The 24615-nt window shown below is 36.1% G+C and overlaps 1 protein-coding gene and 1 long non-coding RNA gene across 2 annotated transcripts; both read right to left on the minus strand.

The window, feature by feature from the left end:
• Window positions 1–10570: 10570 nt before the first annotated feature.
• LOC138340760 (uncharacterized) lies at window positions 10571–10978 on the minus strand. The gene has a single exon (XM_069292880.1). The coding sequence runs from the start codon at window positions 10976–10978 to the stop codon at window positions 10571–10573; it is 408 nt and encodes a 135-aa protein (XP_069148981.1).
• Window positions 10979–21489: 10511 nt separating this feature from the next.
• Window positions 21490–23592, minus strand: LOC138348250 (uncharacterized). Its single transcript, XR_011220542.1, has 2 exons — window positions 22978–23592; window positions 21490–21564 (listed from the first exon to the last, which is right to left on the minus strand). It is a non-coding gene; the product is annotated as an uncharacterized lncRNA (long non-coding RNA).
• Window positions 23593–24615: the final 1023 nt, after the last annotated feature.

Here is a 24615-nt window from a genome sequence, read left to right on the forward strand (position 1 = left end):
TTATGTAAAAATATAGGATATAAAAGAAAATTAGTAATCTTTTTTTCTATACTAAAGTATTTGGGCGATCTATTAAATGGTGAGACATTTAATACTAGAATTTTGGTATTTTGAATGAGTATGATTTGCGTACGTTGACCGCAATGATATTGAAACCAAATTTAAAATTTTCCTAAGCTACAAAGTGTGTTGAGCTCGTTCGGGAGGATATTCCCACTAACTGTGACTTTCCCAATTGTCAGACTTTTCTAGTGGATGTGATTCATGTCAAAGAGTTCGACCAAATTTTTGTGTCTATAAATGCCCCTTACTTCAAGGCTTGTTGGCGTGTAGACTCGATAAATTCCAATACGAGACTTGAAGTACCCTTAAATATAGAGTTTCATTCTTTGCGGTAAGTGGATTCAGATTCGCATTTGATTTGTGAGAGAGAAGATGAAGGGTAAATTGGGTCGCACTGGGTGTGCCAATTTATTTGCAATTTTTTTGTCCCAAATACAAAAAATATATTGCAATCAAATAGTAATAAAAAGAATGTTTTTATTCTAAAATTGTGAGTACAAATATGTTTATTACTTGTTTTCTCTCTATTAAGATTTCTCCGTGATTTGAGGGTTGTTAGTTTCACTCAAACTAAGGATTATATGGACCTCCTTAGGATTTATTTGAACTCCATGAAATGATTTTATGGATCTTATTAAAAATTTTGGTTGCCAAGAAGAGTTCACCCACATCATCATCACTTTAGGAATATTTCATGAATATATGAAATTTTAGAAATGCCTATTCGAGGAAACATATTACACTATATATAAGTAGTCTCTAAGAACCTTAAATAAAATAAGACTCATCTTGTAGAGTCTCACATAATTTTGACATCTCAAATGTCGAATTAAATAAATTGGACTCTTCTTCTCTAGTGAAATTTTTTGGTAATTCACTTAACTGTCTTGTTGGATAGAGTTCTATTGTTTGATTGACTATTCCAGAAGAGGTCTTATGCTTATAAATGTAGTATCTACTAGAATCCAATATCAACAAACATCTCACTCTCGCAAGGTACTAAATAACACCTCCAAGCACATTTGGTAATGTAGTTTCACTCTCCCATCCAAATGTGGACACGAGATCCAATTTCTCATATTCCTCGACAGTACAACATATCTGCCTTTGCAGATCTAGCGTGAGGCATGAACAATGTGCTCAAGCATATTAGCCTTAACTTCAGATTGAGCAGAGCATTTATTATTTACAAAAGTAGACCGCAAATAAGTAATTAGTCTTAGAAGCAGTCTTGAATATTTGAAATAGAGATGTGTTGTAACAACATAATCTAGCACTACATCACCAAGGCATTCCAAGTGCTAATAGCATCGTGGAATGTCAGGTAGAATGTAAGATCCGTGAGTTAGCGCTTTAATAAGCAACGAAGGGTCATGAAACTTGTAATGTAGCAGTGATTTCCAAGTGTCGTACATTGACTAGCTTCTTAGCATTCACGATGAAGTGCCTTTGCATAAGTGCATCAATAAAATCAATGTCCATCCCAATCCATCTCGTTAATGATAAGCCTGCTACTTTGTCCGCCTAAGCTGAGGTAGGCACCTATTAGTGCCTCAACTCCTGTGGGGAAGTAGCAAAATTTATCATTTAAGAAATGGTTTGGATTGCACATTGATTTTGTTGATGCACCTATGTCATGTGAATGCTAAGAAGATAGTTAATGTGTGGTACTTTGAATTCCTGCTACTTACAAGTTTCATGATCCTTCACTGCTTGTTGAAGCTCTAACTCAAGGATCATACATGCTACCTTTGATATCACGATGATATCAACACTAGGAATTTTTAGAGATCCAGTGTTAAATTACGTTGTGACACACATTTTTATTTCAAATATTTGAACTAACTCCATGACTAATTATTGATTTGAGGTTTGCTTCTATAAACAATGACTGATATACTCAATCTGCATTTGAGAATTTGGATCTTCTGTCCACGTTCGAATGGGAAGTTGAAATTACTTTTCAAAGGTGCTTGGAGTTGTTGTTGGTGCGACCTTTGTTGATTCTATCTTCGACAAAAGATACTTAATACAGTTATGAACATAAGACCTCTTGTAGAAGCATTGGTTACACCTCAAACAATAAAACTCCGACCAACAAGAGAGTTAAGTGAACTATGTGCCCATAAAGGTTATTAAAAAAGAAATCAGTTTCTTCATGAGGCAGAGACTCGACATTTGTAGACATTCAAATTGTGTGGGACTCTACCAAACGAGTACAACTTCAGTTAGAAATCTTGAAGATTAATCTTAGTTCACACCATATAAAGGGTATTATATTCTTTAGAGAGGGATCTCGAAAATTTCACAAATTCATGGAACATTTAAAAAAAGATCAAGATGTAGGCGGACTATTCGTGACAACAATATACTTTATGAAAGTCCACAAAAGCCTCTTTACATGGAGATTTAATAAAATTCACTTTAGATGCAAATTATCCAATATAAGAATAAAGAAAGGGACAAAATTGAACTTAGAAAAACTGTTACTTAATAAAATATTATTGCTTCTTTATACAAAAAATTTATTGCAAATCAACTGTCTCCTAGAACCCTAAATAAATTCATATTTTAGTTTTGGGTTTAATAAGTTGGATCCGAGTTAAAGAATTGGTAAGAATCCGACATTTTAAAAAGATTGTATATTTATTGATCAAATTCTTCACTCAATAGTCAAATAGATCGTTTGATGAAATTAATTAACCAGACGAGAGTAAAGATAGACGGAGTGTCTTTGGGGTCTATCTCATACCTTCTAAATAGTATTTATCTCCAAAAAGTTTGGAGATACACAAAATTTGATGAATTTTAACTTAATGCCGCACCCCATTTTCGCAGAAAACGGGTTTTGCGCACGACCTAACAACTCATTTGGGATTTCGAGTTTGGAGTCGCCACCTAACGAATTAAGGCGCGTTAGGGCACCTATCTAACCTAACTAAGTCTAACTAAGGTCAACGAGCCAGAGATTAGGGTAAGGGTTCAAATTACTTTGAGGGGAAGATGTTAGGCATCCCTCGAGGTTCACAAGTGTGGGTTCCGACCATATCTCATTCAATCTATGTGGGGTTACAATTAGCAATCAAGGTCACTTCATTTATTAATTTATTTAATCTTGCTGAGTGATATAAAACAATTAATTTTATTTATTTTTCATTAATTTGAGCATGCAAGGCTAGGTGATAGCAATAAATAAACAACCAAATTTTATTTTTTATTTAAGCATATGAGACTAAGTTCTAAACAAAATTTGTAAATATTACGCCATTAACATAGGCAAAAAAAGTAAAGTTTTGAAAATTGAGCAAGTTTTGAATATGAATTTTTTAATTTTTTTAAAGAAATGTTTGTTTCTTTATAGGGATGATGCCACGATATTGTTGATCGCGCTCCTGCACCATAGAAGCAATTTTTATTTGAGGTCAGCCTAAAAATAGTTTATGTTTTTGAAAATGATTTAAAAGATTTAGTTTACATGTAGACACATAAATATTTACACATAAATACACATAATTTCTTTTTGAAATTCATGGGTTGGTGGTACTTCTGAGGATGCGTCGGTTTATTTAAAAATTTAAACTAGACCTCATAGTTCCTTTGACTTTCCCACTAACGATAGGTTAGGAGATAGTGCTTATAATTTATTTAAAAAATAAACAATGTCATAATCAATCAAAAATTTTAAAGGAAGATTGAATAATGACTTTTAAGAAAATTATGTTGCAAAACCTTGTAAGTAAGAAAAAAAATTAGTAGAACAATAAGGTGGTAAATTTATTAAATGAAAAGGTTTTACTATGAAATATATTTAGAAGCCAAGTAATTTGTTAAATGCATGAAATGATTCTAATTTAGTATCATTAAAAAAAACATATTGCATCATGAATGCAGAAATCTTCAAAAAGACAAATAGGATTACTAATTAAATAATATTAACTAATTTTAGGGGGAGGGCACAAATATGCACAAACAAATTTTATATTTTTTGGATATGTTAAAAGTTATTTACAAGCCTATAGAAATGATTTCTAGGTGTTCAAAAAAAAAAAGTAACATATATATGCATGATTTTGTGAATCTAAATGATATGAACAAATTAATCCTTAGGCATGATTTCTACGTGACAAGACAATGCTAAAAGTTATAACATTTTTAAAACACCTAATCAGCCTACTAAATTATTATGATTTGATTTTAACATTCAAAAATTAATGGAATCTAATTATTATTATTTTTTAAGACTTATTAACAAAAAGTGTCAAGCAAATTGAAAATTGGTTAGATTAATACACCTACAAACAATAATTATAGGTGGTTAAAGAAAAACCTATAGGCATGATTTCTAAAAAATTACAATGAACAAGTAGGCATGTAAATCCCCCTCCCCTAGAAGATCCCCCAAATAAATTTATATATATGATCTTTAGAGTTACGAATGTTACAACATTCGAATAAATAAAATAAGAAGAAAAAAATATATATGTAGATTCAAATAAACAAATAAATCTCTCTTCAATTAATGTTCAACTTGAAATTCAAGTTTGAAACCTGTCAAAGCAATCAAATAACTACACAAGTAATCACACTTATTAGTCAAGGTGAGACAATATGCAATTGTTTAAGGACGAATTCTACATATAGAAAAAAAAACAGAAAATAGCTTACATAAATGTGTGAATGTAAAGATAGTGTAAATGTTAAGAATACTAACCAGTTAAGCAAAACAAATTGATTCAACTTTTACTTGAACAAAGTAGCAAAATAGCGAAGATTAACACTTGAATAATTACCGGAATCTTAATGTATTGTTAGAGTAGCAAGAGAGCAATGAGAGAAGGAAGAGTGATGAGAGAACTTGTGATTGAGAGTGAATGAGTGTATGAGTTGATGAAATAATGAAGGGAGGGGCTCTTCTTTATATAGCAAAGAAGGGGAAACAAATGAGAAAAAGAAATATTTAAAGGAATCAATTAAACATATTGTTTTTCGTTATTATAAAAGAGGACCAAATCAGAAAATTTTAAAATATTTCATTACCAAATATAAACAAGTAAGAATAGATTAATAAAGTAATATTTTTTTCACAAATGAAGAAGAATCCAAAATCAGAAAATAATTAATTATTTTTTTTACCAAATATAAACAAGTAAGAAATTAGCCTTCATCTTATATTTTTACCAAATATAAATAAATAAGAGAATATTTTTCTTAAACAAAAGCCAAAAATAATATTATTTTACAATATACAAAAAAGTAAAAAATCAGTCACTTTTCAAGTAAGGAAAAAGGGATCAATTAATTATAATTTTAGTTTTCAAAGGGAGAGAGACGAATCGGATTTATCTTTTGCCTTAGATGCATGAGTAAGCAATTCATTAAACAATATTCAATCAAACAATCATCGAACTCCTTTTACCAAATAAATTAAGTAAGAAATGCTATCAATGCAAATTTACCATAAATTTTCTAATAAGAGACAATAGCAAACAAAATCAACATTTGACAAATAAGATGAAGGATCTCTGAAAAAATACACCTCAAGGCTCAAGAGTATATCACTATTGTACATATTCAAAGAAAAACTCGACTCTAGACAATAAGAAACAATGACAAAGTTTATATAAACAAAGACTCAGCCCATAGCGCTAAGCATACGAATTCAAGCAAATGGACGGATCCATATTGGAGCAAATATAATGCATCATAACAAAATCTCTCAGGAGCTTTATATCGCATATATGACATTACAATACACCATAATATTTTGATAATTAAAATGTTAAACATATGAACTAACAAGTTAAATCAATAAAGTATTAAGTAAAACTCATATGTAATATCAATGGAGAAACAGACAAACAGTTCGGCCAAATAAGAATGAGGAAAAGAAATTAGGATGATAAATTGAACAAGAAAACAAACCCGGGTGGGTCTGAAGAGACCCGTCTCTAACGTATTAAAACCTCAACGGAATTCTTACTGTTGTTTTTTTTCGTTGAAGCTTGCTGGAGTTGTTTGAACTGCTAACTTTGTCGGAACAGTTGTTGCTGATTTTTTCTGGTTGGAGCAGTGATGTCGGCTGATGGTGCTGCTGGACTGCTTCCCTGCCAAACCTGCAAGAAAAAAAAAGGAAAAAGAGGACGAAGGAGAAGAGGAGACGAGAAGAGGGGAGAAATAGCGAGGGAGAAGTGGAGAATGACGGGAGAGGGAGGAAGGCGAAGGAGGGGAGGAAACAGGGGAGAGAGAGATGGTCGTCCCCCCCCCCTCTTCGCAGCTGCTGCTGCTGGTCGGAGCAGCCTCCATCGCTGCTACTTCTCGCTTCTGGTGTTTTCGGAGCTGCTGGCTGCGTCCCTGCCAGAAAAGAGAAAAAACAATAACGAGGGAGACGGGAGGAGGGAGGCAAGGAGGTAGGCGGTGGCTGTTGTTTCTTGCTGCTTTCTCTAGAAAAGGAGACGAGGAGAGCGAGGGGGTAGAGCTGCCTCTTGCCGGTGGCTGTTGGTGTTTCGTCCGGCTTTCTCCCTCGTCGGAAAAAATGGAGATACAGGAGATGGGAGGCGGCTGATGGAGAGGGAGAGAGAGAGGAGAGGCGGCTGAAAAGAGGGGGAGAGTAGAAATTTTTAGGTTTTGATTTTTTTTAGTGTATTGAAATCAAAAAGAAAAGGGAATTTAATCACAACCGTTGATTTAAAGGGCTAGGATTCTATCTAGGATTTATTTGAAGATGGACGGATGAGATCAAAAGATCAAGTCTTGAAATTAGATTGGCAAAGATATAGAGTGGCTAAAATTGCAATTAAATTGGCTAGAATAAAAATGAAAAAGGGTCTATGATTGAAATAAACTCGAATTCAAGTGGCTAGCATTAAAAGAAATTATGACAGAATAGGCTAGAATTTAACGAAATTGACAGAATAGGCTAGCATTTAAAATTTAAGTAAAGTGTTGGAATTACTATTTAATTAAAATACTACATATATTAGAATATTTTTATATAATTAAAAATCATTTAAATTTTAAAATATTTGGAATTCATTAATAATTTTAAAATATTTTAATAATATTTACGATAATTTTATAAAGTAAAACAAACTAAAATATATAATTTTTAAGCAAAGTCGACTAAAAATTCTAAAATTTTAAAATACACATTGAATCGAATAGTATTCCTAAAATGGTCAAAGTTCGGTCAAAATTGGGTGTCAACAGCTGCCCCTTGGTTGATTGAGAATGAAGAATGAATTGTCAGGCAACCAACGTTGACTTAGTAGCCGATTTTGTCTGACCGACGACAGATGTCAGTGAGGTCCATTGAAATGATATAGAGTTGAAAAAGGGTACGACCGAGATTTTGGTTTTAAGTCGCCTACATATCACTGGTTATATGAGAATCAGGTCGTGTGTAGTTCTAGATTCAAGAACAAATGAAACTCCTAAAAGTTAAAAGAGCGCTAAGGTATTTGAAAGGTACGATATCGGCTTGAATGGATAAGATTAGAGTAGCGAGAAAAGAGATATTGAGAGGCTAGAAGAGTGTGATAGAGAAACAACATGATAGAGTGAGGATATCAGCATTTGAGCAAGGGTTCGGAGTATGAAAAGCGAAGAATTGATAGGGTCTTCGTTGTGATGGATGATAGCATGAAAAATGTAATCAAGTGCGATCGATCATATCTGAAATTCTAGATAAAATTTTAGCTTATAAATAGATAAAGTATGGACCAATAATAATAAAATATGAGTTCTAAATAGTTAAGAGGCGATAAAAAGCGTATCTGTTTGAGACATAGTGCAGGCCTTGATAGTCTTTAACTTCTTGAAGAATCGAACCCATCTCTGAAGAATAACATCAAACTCCAATAGATTGATATTATAAAGATATAATAATATAAAAAAAATGTTGGTTGTAAGGGGGTCTAAATGTCATTTTCAGGCGGACGAGCCTAAGTGTCATTTTAAGGCAGACGGCCTAAATATCTTATAAAGCGGATGAATAAATGTCCTATGACGCGGACAAGCCTAAATGTCCCTTTAAGGTGGACGGATTAAATGTCCTATAAGATGGAAAAACCTAAATATCGTTTTAAGGCGGACGAGACTAAATGGTTCGAAATGGTGAATTGAGGTAGAGTAGACCGATGATCCTGTAGTCATTTGGCCGGCTACTGAAAGAAAATACTATAAAGAAAAGAAGAATGGGATGAATTAGATAAATATACAGATGCCCTTCTATTATATATATATATATAATTCTTTGCTGACATAATTGGAAGTTCCTATAATAAATTGATAGCTTTTGGAAAAGGAGGAAGGCGCAATTTCAATATTCTTTGATTTCAAAGAAATATTATCAATCATCTAAAAAATGAAAAAAAAATAGGGAAAAGCCGGCTATCGGAATCGAACCGATGACCATCCATTACAAATGCGATGCTCTAACCTCTGAGCTAAGCGGGCCCACATCATACAAATCTTATATGCATAGTAATTGACTAATCTACTAGAATTGGAATCTTAGTTATTAACTAGTCAATATTCTATTGAATATTCTAGAGCATAAGGATTAATATAGCGATCTAGAATTTTGATTTATCACTATTGTAAGGCGGACGAGCCTAGATGTCGCATTGTAAGGCGGACGAGCCTAGATTTCACATTGTAAGGCGGAGGAGCCTAGATGTCGCATTGTAAGGCGGACGAGCATAGATGTCGCATTGTAAGGAAGACGAGCCTAGATGAAGGGACAGTAGGTCACAGTTGCGAGTTTAATTCGAAGAAATCTTCATGGTAGCCTGAACGATAGATGAGTAGCGAAACGATAGTGTGAGTAGCCAAGAATTTGCCGGAGCCTTTGTTTGTAAACAAGTGAACAGCCATTCAAAAGGCAACTTTGTCTATAATCTGCACATCTGTAAGTTGTAATATAGCCTAAATAGAGTAATTAGAACATACACATCAAAATAAATGGTAAATGTAAACATGATGCAATTCCCATGTTGACCATGAATGTTTGCCTTAAGATCATGAAAAAATGACGTCTTAGGCTATGATGTTTAGGGCCATGATATGCAGGGCGTATCCTCAGGTCATGAAAATGTTGTCTGTAGGCCAGGAAAATGACTCTTTTAGACTATGACACCTTCGGATCATGATAGACAGAAATTAAACCCTTAGGCCATGATATGAAGTCCGCAAGCCATGAAAGATGACACCTTTGGAGGATGACGCCTTTGGGATATAAGTAATGAGTAAAGAGAGCGTATCTGTTTTTGGCATCCATTGATACTTATTACTTGATTTTATTCGGGCACATGTAAACTTCGAGCACGATGCAATCTTGGGCTTATGCAAACTTTACACACAATGCAGTCTCGGACACAAAGCGATGATTCATTTCTTCGGGCACGTGCAATATCGGGCACATGCAGTATCACATATGTAATGATGCATTTCTTCGGGCACATGCAATGATGCATCTCTTCGGGCACATAATATATCGAGTGCATATAATAATGCAATTCTTCGAGCATAAGTCAATATTGCGAATATGCGATGGTGTATTTCTTCGGGCACATGCCATATCGAGCACATGCAAAGATGCATTTCTTCGGGCACATGCAATATCGAGCACAATGCAATGATACACTTCTTCAGGCACATTGTAATATTGGGCACATGCAATAATGCATTTCTTCGGGCACATACAATATCAAGCACATGAAATGATGCGTTTCGGCATTCTCGGGCATAATATAATGATGCAGTTCTAGTAACTTGGGCTTCCGCCTTATTTGAAGGGTCGAGTGTCATTCGCCGGGCTCAAATGTGGTAATGTTGATTATTGAAGTTGCCTTTGTATATATAACTGCATTTTCTACATTCAAAGAAAAATAGTTAGTTTAAAGGGGGGAGGTTGATCTGTATCCATGATTTGGCGCAACGTTCTCCTTTGGCTTGCCATCCACACCTCTTCGAGCGTTTGTTTTTTTTTTGTTTTTTTTAATAAAAAAGGGGGGAACTTTGAAAGATTTTGAAATCATCATTTAATAAAAGATGATGTCGAATCTTTGACCATGGCATAGGTTGAGACTGTACAACATCTTACTCAAAAGTGGAGCTATCATTTGATCTTCGTTGTAAGCTGACTAGTTGTTGAGGAGAAACTTACGGTAAAATTTTTGAGTTCACTCAAAAATTCTGCCCCAGTATGAAGATGTGTTAGGAGAAATCTTGATTGAATTTTTGAGATCCCCTCAAAAATTTTGCCCCAGTGATCAATAGAAAAGGGGAAAATGAATGTTTTATTTATAATAAGACCGAACACCATAGGAGCGCCTAGGTATCCCCTTTTAAATGGGAATCAGGTTTGACGTAGTTCCACATTACAAAAGAGCATGAATCGATCTCTTGATGTAATAATTTTTCACATAATCTTAATTGATAGGTTTTGGCCAAACTTCTCCATCCATTTCTGCAAGTATGAGGGCTCCGACTGTCAGTACTCGAGAGACTATGTACGGACCTTACCAGTTTGGTGAAAATTTACCCTTTGCCTCGTCTTGATTTGGAAAATCCACTTCAAAACCAGTTGCCCAGGTGAGAAATGTCTGGGTTTAACCTTCTTGTTGAAAGCTCTGACCATTCTATTCTGATAGAGCTGACCGTGACGAATGGCGTTAATTCTTCTTCCATCTATTAATTCCAAATTCCCTGCCCGACCTTGTATCCAGTCAGCATCACTCAACTTTGCTTCTTGGATGATCCTTAGGGAAGGTATATTTACTACGGCGGGTATCACAGCTTTAGTGCAGTATACTAAGAAGTAAGGTGTCGCCCCTGTGGAATTTCTGATTGTGGTACGATACCCCAGTAATGCGAAAGGTAGCTTTTTCTGCCAGTGTTTTTGATTATCGATCATCTTGCATAATATCCTTTTGATGTTTTTTTTGCTGCCTCAACAACCCCGTTCATCTGTGGCCTGTATGCTGTAGATTTTCGATGACTGATCTTGAACTTCTTACACATTGATCTCATTAGGTCACTATTTAGGTTGGTGCCGTTGTCGGTGATGATTGACTCAGGAATTCCAAACCTACAAATAATGTTATTTTTGACAAAGTCATCCACAACTTTCTTTGTCACTGATTTATGGGAGGTGGCCTCAACCCACTTGGTGAAATAGTCAATTGCGATAAGAATGAATTTGTGCCCGTTGGATGCTTTTGGCTCGATTGGACCAATGATATCCATGCCCCATGCTGCGAACGGCCCAGGTGAGCTAGTGACATGCAGTTCATTGGGAGGTACTCGAATCATATCTGCGTTAGTCTGATATTTACGACATTTCTGGACATAGTCAATGCAGTCTTTCTCCATAGTTAGCCAAAAATATCCTGATATCAGAATCTTCTTTGCTAATGTAAAACCGTTCATGTGAGGGCCACAGGTGCCTGCATGTATCTCTTCGACCAGCCTGCGAGCCTCTCTTGGTTCGACGCATCTTAGCAGCCCCAAATCGGGGGTTCTCCTATAGAGGATTTCCCCACTTAAAAAGAATTGGGTTGCTAACCTTTTAATTGTACGCTTTTGTACACTTGTTGCATCTTCTGTGTATCACCACTCTTCAAATATCCTCTAATGTCATCGTACCAGGGCTTTCCATCAGGCTCTTCCTCAACATGGAAACAATAAGCTGGTTGTTTATGTATGTGAATGTGAATAGGATCGATGTAATTGTGATCAGGGTGTCGAATCATAGAAGACACAGTGGCTAAGGCGTCTGCAAATTTCATTTTGGACCCTTGGTACATGTCTAAATTCTTTTTTGACAAACCTTTTACATAGCCTATGCATGCACTCCAAATATGGTAACAACTTTTGATTTTTTGTTGCCCAATCACCTCGAACCTGATGGATCAATAGGTCTGAATCCCCTATTATTAGCATTTCCTGGACATCCAAGTCAATCGCTCATCGGAGACCTAGTATGCAGGCTTCGTATTCGGCCATATTATTTGAGCAAAGGAATCTAAGTTTTGCTGATACTGGATAATGTTGCCCAGTTTTTGAGATCAAGACAGCCCCGATTCCGGATCGATTTAGATTTTTATCTCCATCAAAGAACATTCTCCATCCATCATATTCATCAGAAATGTCTTCTCCCACAAAGGCCACCTCTTCATCTGGGAAGTAGGTCTTCAACGGCCTATAATCATCATCCACGGGATTCTCTGCCATGTGGTCTGCTAATGCCTGTGCTTTCACTGCTTTTTGCGTGATATACATTATGTCAAACTTGCTCAATAATATTTGCCATTTCACCAGTTTACCTGTGGGCATGGGCTTTTGAAAGATATAATTCAAAGGATCCTTCCTTGAAATCAGATAAGTAGTATGCGATGAGAGGTAATGTCGTAACTTTTGGACAACCCACGTTAGAGCTCAATAGGTACGCTCTAATAGAGAGTATCGAGCTTCGCACGATGTGAACGTCTTGCTCATATAATATAGTGCCTTCTCCTTCCTCCCTGTTTCATCGTGTTGTCCCATGATACAACTGATAGCATTATCTAATACTGAAATATATAAAAGTAATGGTCTACCTGACTCTGGTGGAACCAATACAGGAGGATTGGATAGATAGTCTTTGATCTTGTCAAATGCCTGTTGACACTCACTTGTCCATTTCACTGCAGCATCCTTTTTTAATAGCTTGAAGATAGGTTCACAGATGGTAGTAGACCAAGCTATGAAACGTATAATGTAGTTAAGTCGCCCTAAGAAACTCATTACCTCCTTCTTGCTCTTTGGCGGGGCAAGATCACGAATGGCTTTGATCTTCGATGGGTCCAATTCTACACCTCGAAGACTGACAATGAACCCTAAAAGCTTTCCAGCAGGCACACCAAAGACACATTTTGCCGGATTCAGTTTCAGAATGTACTTGCGTAGCCTGGCAAAGAATTTCCGTAAGTCCTCAAGATGATTTGAACTTTCCTTTGATTTGATGATGACATCATCCACATAAACTTCTATTTCCTTATGGATCATGTCATGAAACAATGTAGTCATTTCCCTCATGTACATAGCCCCAGCATTCTTTAATCCAAAAGGCATCACCTTGTAGTTATAGACGCCCCATGGCGTGATCAAAGCAGTTTTCTCAGCGTCGTCTTTGTGCATCTTAATTTGATGATAGCCGGCAAAGCAGTCCACAAATGACTGAGTTTCGTGCTTAGCACAATTCTCAATAAGTATGTGAATTTTTGGTAAGGGAAAGTTATCTTTACGGCTAGCTTGATTGAGATTTCGGTAATCCACGCAAACTCTGACCTTTCCGTCTTTCTTGGGCACTGGAACGACATTTGCAAGCCAAGTTGGGTATTCTGTCACTTGGAGTATCCCAGCATCTAATTGCTTTGATGCTTCTTCTTTGATTTTCAGACTCATCTCGGACTTGTATTTTCTCAGCTTCTGTTTTACCAGAGGACATGCTGGATAAGTGGGCAGTCGATGGGCTACGATTGAAGTACTTAGCCCTTTCATGTCTGCGTAGGACCACGCGAAAATATCCTTATTCTCTATGAGAAACTCGGGATACTCTTTCTTGTCTTCTTTTGTCATATGGATGCTTACTGGGGTTTCTTGTATCACCTCTGCATTTCCCAAATTCACAACTTCTGTCTCTACCAAATTTTGATTGGGTTTTTCCTCGAATTCCTCAACCCTTTTGATTAACTCCTCCGGAACCTCATTGTCTTCGACTTCTTCTAAGTCATTAATTTTAAGTTGAGTAGTCTCATTGTATGCCATATTCTCAGATTCGACATTTTTATAGTGAATTTTGCTGGTGAGAAAAAAAATTGCGAACAATAAAATATAAGGCAAAAATGTGGAAAAGAACTTTATTGATAAAGATTTGAAATTTTCATAAGTCCTTATTCGAAAGCAACACAAGGGATGAGAATTAAAACGTTTATTAAAAACTCTTTTTATTTGACTTAAAACTTGATAGAAAAACATCTTCCAAGGCTACCCAGATGCTCGACGAGGTCTGGATGGTGTCGAGGTCCAGTTGCTGACGGTGATCTTTACTTCCTTGCCTCCACTAGGGCCGCCTTTCTCCTCATCGTTGATCACGACGTTGCAAACTTTCCCCTCTTCTTTGGTTAGCGATAGCCCCTTCAAGTCGTCTGAGATCTCATTAATACTGCCTCCGATGAAACCTGCTGATCGAAATGATTGATACAATGGCGGTATGGGATTCTTCAATGGATAGTAGTACCCATCTCTAGGTTGTTGCCAATCGAGCCATTCTTCGGTAGTGTACTTATATCCCAAACCAAAAGTGGTGGAATGTCAATCAGGCTGTATAGGTTCGACTATCCCTTGCAATTCAGCCCCCAAACCTTTTGCAAGCTCGAAACCGAACCAGGCCATCATATCTATGATTTTTTGGCTGAACCAAGGTTGCAACTCAATATTACCAACAAGCTCCACTGTATGGTACATTTCACTATCCATATTCTCTCTTCCTTCAATCGTATATACAGGATGCCCTTGTTCTCCATGGACTACAACCTCTTCGTAATCCTATTCAAACTTCAGGCATTGTTGAAGAGTAGATGGAACCGCTCCAGCCATATCAATCCATGGAAGACCCAACAATAGGTTGTACGATGAAGGGATGTCCAAAATTTGGAAAGCTATGGGGAAAGTTACAGGACCAATGAGCATGTCCAAGGTTATCTCCCCAATAGTGCCTCTCTGAGAGCCATCAAATGCCCTCACATTCATCTTCCATGTATGAATTTTTGCACTATCCACACCCCGCCTCGTGAGTGTGCTCAGAGGGCAAAGTTTAAACCTGAACCTGCATCAACTAAGGCTTTGTTTATCACCTTATCCTAACACTGAACCAAAATGTACTGAGCTTTATTGTGAGTTGTTCTTTCGATTGGAAGCTCATCTTTGTGAAAAAATATTTTGTAAGCCTCAAAGACCTTCCCCACCATTTGGGATACCTCTCCATGAGTGATGTTAGATGGGACATAGGCTTCACCAAAGATCTTCAGAAGGGCATTTCGGTGAGTTTCGGAAGGCTGGAGTAAATCAAGAATTGATATTTGGGATGAGGTCTTACTCTGCTGCTCAATGAAAGAGTATTCTTTAGCTTGAACCTTTTTCCAAATACCTTGATCTTTAATCTCTACGAGTGGTGCTTTGGATTTTCTAGAGCTTCCCTGAACCAAATTTTCAGTAGTGTAAATTCTTCCAGATCTGGTGACCCCTGTTGCAACATCTGTCTCTTCCACATTCATTTCTCTTTGGTTGTAATCCCAAGGTACAACATGTGTATCACATTGTATTGGGGATGATGCCCTATAGACAGTGAACGGTGGTCTGGGTGCAGCAACTTCTACTTCAAATGGGGCGAGTCCTTGCACTATTAGTGGTGCTTGGGCAGTGGTAGACATGGCTTCTTCTGTTTCGACGGCCCAGAGAGATTCTTCCCAATCCCAGACATCACCAGCTTCCACCATGTTGACTTGATGGTTAGGAAGAGGATTATTCGCAACATTCGTTGTAGGATCGTTGAGTTGGATGATTTTTGTATCAATCAACATTTGAACCTTATCCTTAAGGGCTCTGCAAACATTGGTGGTGTGTCCCTTCATCCCAGAATGGTAGGCGCAGACCTTGTTAGGGTCGTACTATTTTTGGCAAACATCCACAGGTAATGCGGGAATTGGGGAGACGTACCCAGCCTGTTTCAGTCTCTCATAAAATTGTGCTATGGGTTCAGCCAAAGGGGTATAGATTTTTGTAGGTCTTCTTACGTAGGAAGGTCTGTTTCGGTAATTTGGTGTTTGAGTGGGTGGTGGAGTTTGTAAGTGTGTTGGTTAAATATTATAGACAGAATATGAGGCATGCAAATATAGAGGAGGAGTATTTTGGTAATATATTGGCATGGGTTGGGAGATATAGGTGGTGGAGCTGAGGGATTTTGAGGGTATGGGGTGTGAGGGTATGGGGATGGTGGTGGGTTTATTGTCTTGTGCCTTAAAGGGGTCCTAGTTCCATGACCCATCATTACAGAACCTGTTTTGTTTCGACTCTCTGTCATTCCACCAGATTGCAGAGCCTTGTTGGTTGCTTGTAAAGCCTCCAAGTTGATGATAGTCCCATTCGTTATGCCTTCTTCAATTCTTTCCCCTAGTTTGATGATTTCAGCGAAACTCTTTTCAGCCACCAGCATCATTCGGTCATAGTATTGTGGTTCTTGGGCACAGATTAAATAGTCTTTCATTTGAGATTCCTCCATAGGGGGTCTGGCCCTAGCCGCTTCAGACCTCCATCTTATGTCATATTCTCTGAAGGATTCACTCGGTTTCTTCTTCAAATTTTGAATGTAAAACCAATCAGGTGCGTTTTCAATATTAAAACCAAACATATTCATGAAGTTAGTTGCCATATCAACCCATTTTATCCATTTCTGCGAGTCTTGCTCAATGTACCATGATAGGTCCTCCCCAGTAAGACTCCTCATAAACAACTTCATGAGTATCCTCTCATCTCTCCCCACCCCTACAAGTTGTCACAATACATTCGTAGGTGGTCTTTGGGATCCCCAATGTCATTGAACGTCTCAAATTTCGGAAGCTTGTATCGTTCGGGCAGTTCTACATCAGGTTGCATACACAGATCCTCATAGCTCAATCCTCCCTACTTCTTTTTTTCTTCAACGTGTTGTACCCTGTTGGTCAAGTTGTCTAATCTCTTAGTCAGGGTTTCTATTAGGATGTCTTTTTGATAGGACTCTGATTCATGGAGGTCATGGGTCAGATGGGCATTTTCAACGTATATGGGATTGAGATTGTTGTTTCCAAGAGTATATGGGATATTTGCGTTTGGGGTTGTTTCTGGGAAGGTTGATTTGGTCTGTTGGCAATAGTGGTGAAATGAAACTTGGGTATTTTGGGCATGGGGTGGTGGAAAGGTATTTGGACGAGTGGGTTCAGGTGGGGATATATGGATTGGAGGATTGTTTGGCATGGCTGTTTGGTTAAGAGGATTGTCTATGTTTTCTCCAAATTGGGTTCCAAAAGAGATAGACAAAATGGCCAAATCACGCATGTGGCTACCTCTTCTTCCAATTGTTAAATCTTGCGCTCAAGTCTTAGGACAAAATTATTTTGAAATTGTCCTCCCTCAGAAGCTTCTACCCTTTCATTGGTGTTGTTGTCGTCGACTATTTTACCTTTGTCTTTGGAGCTTTCTCTTTGAGAAGAAGGAGAAGGGGGGGTCCCTTTTGATCGTGTATGTGCCAGGATGAAGGACAGATAAACCTTGGGAAATGGGAAAACAGTAGAATCAAAGAAAAGAGTTAGAGGTTAGGATAATATCATAAAATCAACACGTTGTTTTGAGATAAACTCCCTAAATGCACGGAACCTCGTTGAGCCAGAGGTAGGCCTAAACGACACATAAGTGATGCGTAATAATTAATTCAAGCCTTATTTGTCAATTTGGAGTTTAGAGTTAGATAATAAAACGACTTTCAATTATTGAAATAATTTCTATTTATTACATCAATCTAGAGATAACTGAAGGGTTAGGGATAACACATGGGGAATAAAGAGAAATAAAAAAAACTTTAATTATGTTGCTCTCCAATGTTAGGCACAATCGGCTTCCTCATTTCTGGGGTAATTTCATAATCAGTGTTGAGGAGGTTGCGAGCCCATCTTCTCTCTTTTTCATCGCCAAAACCAGGAAGATCTCCTTCGCTCAAATCTCTATGCTCTTCTAAAAGCCATCCCTAATATTCAGGTGTGTTGAAAGGTCGGTGCTCTTGAACATCGACAGTTATCACATTCTTCCATCTTCGCAGTATAGTGTTCACTTGCATAAATTCTGACCCAAAGTCATATCAATTGTGGCTCATGTGGGATCGCAGAGGTATCATTTCAATCTGTACGAATTGTCGGAGGACTCGAAGTGGTGCGTATGGTTGCACACCATTCAAACCGATAATATCAATGAAGTAAAGTTCATTTCCTCTTATGATGGCACGTCGTGGCTTCAACCAATAATACTTCCATTGAATTTCAATGCCTGAGCGCTCCTTTAAGTATGTAAACCAGTCCTCCGTTCCCACAGGGGAGATAAAGTGTTTCATCCTTAGGGGATGGTTGATAATTTGGTTCCCCATAGTCCCTCTAACAATGTCTACTTTATTAGCTCTTCGGTAGAAATGTTCGACGGCCCAAAGTTGCAGCAGAAAGTTGCACCCCTCAAAGTATCTTTTGCCTTTGGTGCATGCAGTCAAAGCTCTTAGAATTTCTGCAAGTATCATGGAGACCAAGGTCTTCCCACCTCGAGCCAACATACGAACCACGTAACACAAGTCGGTGTGGATCTTTCCTCCTTCTCTAGGAAAAACCAATGAGCCTAATAGGGCGACGACGAATGCATTAAGACGATACCTTTCCCATTTCACAAAACAGCAAGCAAATTCTCTATGAATGTTTTGATGGCCTTCCTCATCCCCAAAGTGTGAATATAAGAACTTTAAAGAAATCCAACCTTCTTTCAGACACAGTAGACTTGGATTATGACACATGCCCATTTGCTTCAGAAAAGATTTTGGACTTGGCTTATGTGGAACAATCATTTCCACCTCTTTGTATGCGAGACCCATGAATCCTCCAACTTCTTCGATTGTTGGGGTTAGCTCAAAATCCTTGAATTTTAAGACTAATCTCTCAGTGTCCCAGAATTCAACAATGCCTTGATTAAGTAAAGATCTGACTCTACGGAGATCAAAGCAGTGAGGCCGCCTAACAGTTAATTTCCTTCTAACTCTCGATTTCTTTTAATATCTTTCCACCAAGTCTTTAAAATTGGATTAACTTTGACCACCATTTGCGTGTTGGGAAAGTGAGGGTGGGCCATGAATCTACAAACAAAGTAACAAACGACTTCTAAACTCCATTCTTACAATGTTGGCTTGATTTAATTATTATGATCACATTAACACATAAATATGCAATTTGTCTAAGGGTGTTGGGGCCCTTTAGATGAGAGGGAGGCTACTAAGTATATGGATTGACACCAAGGATTAAACCTCCTAGGGCTTATGCAGCATGTATGACTTAACCAGGACTTCTAAGAGTTCGCTTGACACGGACATGAAAGGATTCTATGCGAGAGGCTCGTGGCTTCGCGGTAGTAAAACTATCCGTTACGTCCACGCATATGCCGACTCTCTATAATGGGTATTTGAATAAGATTGGAGTAGGTGTGAGAGGTGCAAAGGCACAACATCACGAGAACAAAAAAAAAGAAGAGGGTCCCAATTGGGGGGAAGTATTAGCGGATGCCAATTATCAAAGCAATAAACATTTAGTATTTAAATTGGAAAGTTGTAACATATAGACAATTTATAAACAAACATAAATAAGCATGGATAAAGGAATTTAAACATATCAAGATATTAAAATCACGCAAATAAGGAAAGAAGATACGAGACTAAACATGTTAGAAAATAAAGGAAAAGGGAAGAGGTGAAACATGATAATAAACAATTAAAGAAAAGGGGAAAGGGTGGAACATGGAGAGAAGACAATAAATAAGGCAACAAAATAAGCTAAACATGGTAAGCACCTAACAAAAAATGACAAAAATAAAGTAAACCCCACATAAATAAGCAATTAACATGTAATGGTAAAAACCTAATATCCCCACCGGAGTCGCAATTCTGTCGCGCCCCATTTTCGCCGAAAACGAGTTTTGTGCACGACCTAACAACTCTTTTGGGATTTCGAGTTTGGAGTCACCACCTAACGAATTAAGGCGTGTTAGGGCACCTATGTAACCTAACTAAGTCTAACTAAGGTCAATGAGCCAGAGATTAGGGTAAGGGTTCAAATTACCTCGAGGGGAAGGTGTTAGGCATCCCTCGAGGTCCACAAGTTGGGTCCCGGCCGTATCTCATGCAATTTATGTGGGGGTTACAATTAGCAATCAAGGTCACTTCATTTATTAATTTATTTAATCTTGCTGAGTGATATAAAACAATTAATTTTATTTATTTTTCATTAATTTGAGCATGCAAGGCTAGGTGATAACAATAAATAAACAATCAAATTTTATTTTTTATTTAAGCATATGAGACTAAGTTATAAACAAAATTTGTAAATATTACGCAATTTACATATGCGAAAAAGTAATGTTTTGAAAATTGAGCAAGTTTTGAATATGAATTTTTTTTAAAAAAAATGTTTGTTTCTTTATAGGGATGATGCCACGATATTGTTGATCGCGCTCCTCCACCATAGAAATAATTTTGATTTGAGTTCGGTCTAAAAATAGTTTAAGTTTTTTAAAATGATTTAAAAGATTTAGTTTTCATGTAGGAACATAAATATTTACACATAATTACACATAATTCCTTTTTGAAATTCATGGGTAGGTGGTACTTCTTAGGATGCGTCGGTTTATTTAAAAATTGAAACTAGACCTAATAGTTCCTTTGACTTTCCCACTAACGATAGGTTAGGAGATAGTGCTTATAATTTATTTCAAAAATCAACAATGTCATAATCAATCCAAAATTTTAAAGGAAGATTGAATAATGAGTTTTAAGAAAATTATGTTGCAAAACCTTGTAAGTAAGAAAAAAAATTAATAGATCAATAAAGTGGTAAATTTATTAAATGAAAAGGTTTTACTATGAAATATATTTAGAAGCCATGTAATTTGTTAAATGCATGAAATGATTCTAATTTAGTATCATTAAAAAAAACATATTGCATCATGAATGCGGAAATCTTCAAAAAGACAAATAGGATTACTAATTAAATAATATTAACTAATTTTAGGGGGAGGGCACAAATATGCACAAACAAATTTTATATTTTTGGATATGTTAAAATTTATTTACAAGCCTATAGACATGATTTCTAGGTGTTCAAAAAAAAGAGTAACATATATATGCATGATTTTGTGAATCTAAATGATATGACCAAATTAATCCTTAGGCATGGTTTCTACGTGACAAGACAATTCTAAAAGTTATAACTTTTTAAAACACCTAATCAGCCTACTAAATTATTATGATTTGATTTTAACATTTTAAAATTAATGGAATCTAATTATTATTATTTTTTAAGACTTATTAACAAAAAGTCTCAAGCAAATTGAAAATTGGTTAGATTATAACACCTACAAACAATAATTCTAGATAATTAAAGACAAACCTATAGGCATGATTTCTAAAAAATTACAATGAACAAGTAGGCATGTAAATCCCCCTCCCTTAGACGATCGCCCTAATAAATTTTTATATATGATCTTTTGAGGTACAAATGTTGCAACATTCGAATAAATAAAATAAGAAGAGAAAAATATATATGTAGATTCAAATAAACAAATAAATCTTTCTTCAATTAATCTTCAACTTGAACTTCAAGTTTGAAACCTCTCAAAGCAATCAAATAACTACACAAGTAATCACACTTATTAGTCAAGATGAGAAAATATGCAATTGTCTAAGGACGAATTCTACATATAGAAAAAAAACAGACAATAGCTTACACAAATGTGTGAATGTAAAGATAGTGTAAATGTTAAGAATACTAACCAGTTAAGCAAAACAAATTGATTCGACTTTTACTCGAACAAAGTAGCAAAATAGCAAAGATGAACACTTGAATAATTACCGGAATCTTAATGTATTGTTAGAGTAGCAAGAGAGCAATGAGAGAAGGAAGAGTGATGAGAGAACTTGTGATTGAGAGTGAATGAGTGTATGAGTTGATGAAATAATGAAGGGAGGGGGTCTTATTTATATAGCAAAGAAGGGAAAACAAATAAGGAAAAGAAATATTTAAAGGAATCAATTAAATATATTGTTTTCCTTATTATAAAAAAGGACCAAATCATAAAATTTTAAAATATTTCATTACCAAATATAAACAAGTAAGAATAGATTAATAAAGTAATTTTTTTTCACAAATGAAGAAGAATCCAAAATCATAAAATAATTAATTATTTTTTTTACCAAATATAAACAAGCAAGAAATTAGCCATTATCTTATATTTTTACCAAATATAAATAAATAAGAGAACATTTTTCTTAAAGAAAAGCCAAAAATAATATTATTTTACCATATAAAAAGAAGTAAAAAACAGTCACTTTTCAAGTAAGAAAAAAGGGATCAATTAATTATAATTTTAGTTTTCAAAGGGAGAGAGACGAATCGGATTTATATTTTGCCACATATGCATGAGTAAGCAATTCATTAAATAATATTCAATCAGACAATCATCCAACTCCTTTTACCAAATAAATTAAGTAAGAAATGCTATCAGTGCAAACTTACCATAAATATTCTAATAAGAGACAATAGCAAAAAGAATCAACATTTGAAAAATAAGATGAAGGATCTCTGAAAAAATACACCTCAATGCTCAAGAGTATGTCACTATTATACATATTCAAAGAAAAACTAGACTCTAGACAATAAGAAACAATGAAAAAGTTTATATATACAAAGACTCAGCCCATAGCGCTACGCATACGAATTCAAGCAAATGGACGGATCCATATTGGAGCAAATATAATGCATCATAACAAAATCTCTCAGGAGCTTTATATCGCATATATGACATTACAATACACCATAATATTTTAATAATTAAAATGTTAAACATATGAAATAACAAGTAAAATCAATAAACTATTAAGTAAAACTCATATGTAAACCTATAGAGCAACAAACAAGCAGTTCGATCAAATCAGAATGAGGAAAAGAAATTAGGATGATAAATTGAACAAGAAAACAAACACGGGTGGGTCTAAAGAGACCCGTCTCTAGCGTATTAAAATCTCAACCTCAACGGAATTCTTACTGTTGTTTTTTTTTCGTTGAAGCTTGCTAGAGTTGTTTGAACTGCTAACTTTGTCGGAACAGTTGTTGCTGATTTTTTCCGGTTGGAGCAGTGATGTCGGCTGATGGTGCTGCTGGACTGCTTCCCTGCCAAACCTGCAAGAAAAAAAATGGAAAAAGAGGACGAAGGAGAAGAGGAGACGAGAAGAGGGGAGAAATAGCGAGGGAGAAGTGGAGAATGACGGGAGAGGGAGGAAGGCGAAGGAGGGGAGGAAACAGGGGAGAGAGAGATGGTCGTCCCCCCCCCCTCTTCGCAGCTGATGCTGCTGGTCGGAGCAGCCTCCATCGCTGCTACTTCTCGCTGCTGGTGTTGTTGGATCTGCTGCCTGCGTCCCTGCCGGAAAAGAGAAAAATAATAATGAGGAAGACGGGAGGAGGGAGGCAAGGAGGTCGTTGGTGGCTGCTGTTTCTTGATGCTTTCTCTAGAAAAGGAGACAAGGAGAGCGAGGGGGTAGCTGCCTCTTGCCGGTAGCTGCTAGTGTTTCGTCCGGCTGTCTCCCTCGCTAAAAAAAAAAGGAGATAGAGGAGATGGGAGGCAGCTGATGGAGAGGGAGAGAGAGAGAGGAGAGCTGGCTGAAAAGACGGGGAGAGTAAAAATTTTTAGGTTTTGATTTTTTTTAGTGTATTGAAATCAAGAAGAAAAGGTAATTTAATCACAACCGTTGATTTAAAGGGCTAGGATTTGATCTAGGATTTTTTTTAAGATGGACGGATGAGATCAAAATATCAAGTCTTGAAATTAGATTGACAAAGATATAGAGTGGCTAAAATTGCAATTAAATTGGCTAGAATAAAAATGAAAGAGGGGCTATGATTGAAATAAACTCGAATTCAAGTGGCTAGCATTGAAAGAAATTATGACAGAATAGGCTAGAATTTAAAGAAATTGACAGAATAGGCTAGCATTTAAAATTTAAGTAAAGTGTTGGAATTACTATTTAATTAAAATACTACATATATTAAAATATTTTTATATAATTAAAAATCATTTAAATTTTAAAATATTTGGAATTCATAAATAATTTTAAAATATTTTAATAATATTTACGATAATTTTATAAAGTAAAACATACTAAAATATATAATTTTCAAGCAAAGTCGGCTAAAAATTCTAAAATTTTAAAATACTTATTTAATCGAATAGTATTCCTAAGATGGTCAAAGATCGGTCAAAATTGGGTGTCAACACTTAATATAATGAGATTGACCTCAATTATTATAATTAACATTGTTCATTGATAAAAGATGTCACATTTCATTTATTTATGATAACTATCTCTGTGGATGGAGCTGATCCATCTTGTTGATATAACAATGGTGTGTTACTTCTATATATGTGCTTATTTCCCATCTTTAATATTATTATCTTGTAAAAATTAAGATAGTTTGGACATGTGAAGAGAAGATGTGTAGATGACGTATCGATGAGTTTGTGAGAGAGGTTGGCTATAGAGGGTGCAAGGAAAGAAAGAGGTAGACAGAAGAAGTATTGGAGAGAGATGATAAAACAGAATTTAATGCAACTTCAAATTACTGAGGACATGACTTTATATAGAAAACTATGGAGGATACATATTAGGAAATCAGGTTAATAGGTGGT

The sequence above is a fragment of the Solanum lycopersicum genome, chromosome 1, assembly GCF_036512215.1.
Source record: "Solanum lycopersicum chromosome 1, SLM_r2.1".
In the NCBI taxonomy this organism is placed as follows: Eukaryota; Viridiplantae; Streptophyta; class Magnoliopsida; order Solanales; family Solanaceae; genus Solanum; species Solanum lycopersicum.

Bases quoted from the DNA above. Each gene is read 5' to 3' on its own strand.
- LOC138340760 (XM_069292880.1), bottom strand. From the start codon at position 10,978: ATGATCGATAATCAAAAACACTGGCAGAAAAAGCTACCTTTCGCATTA.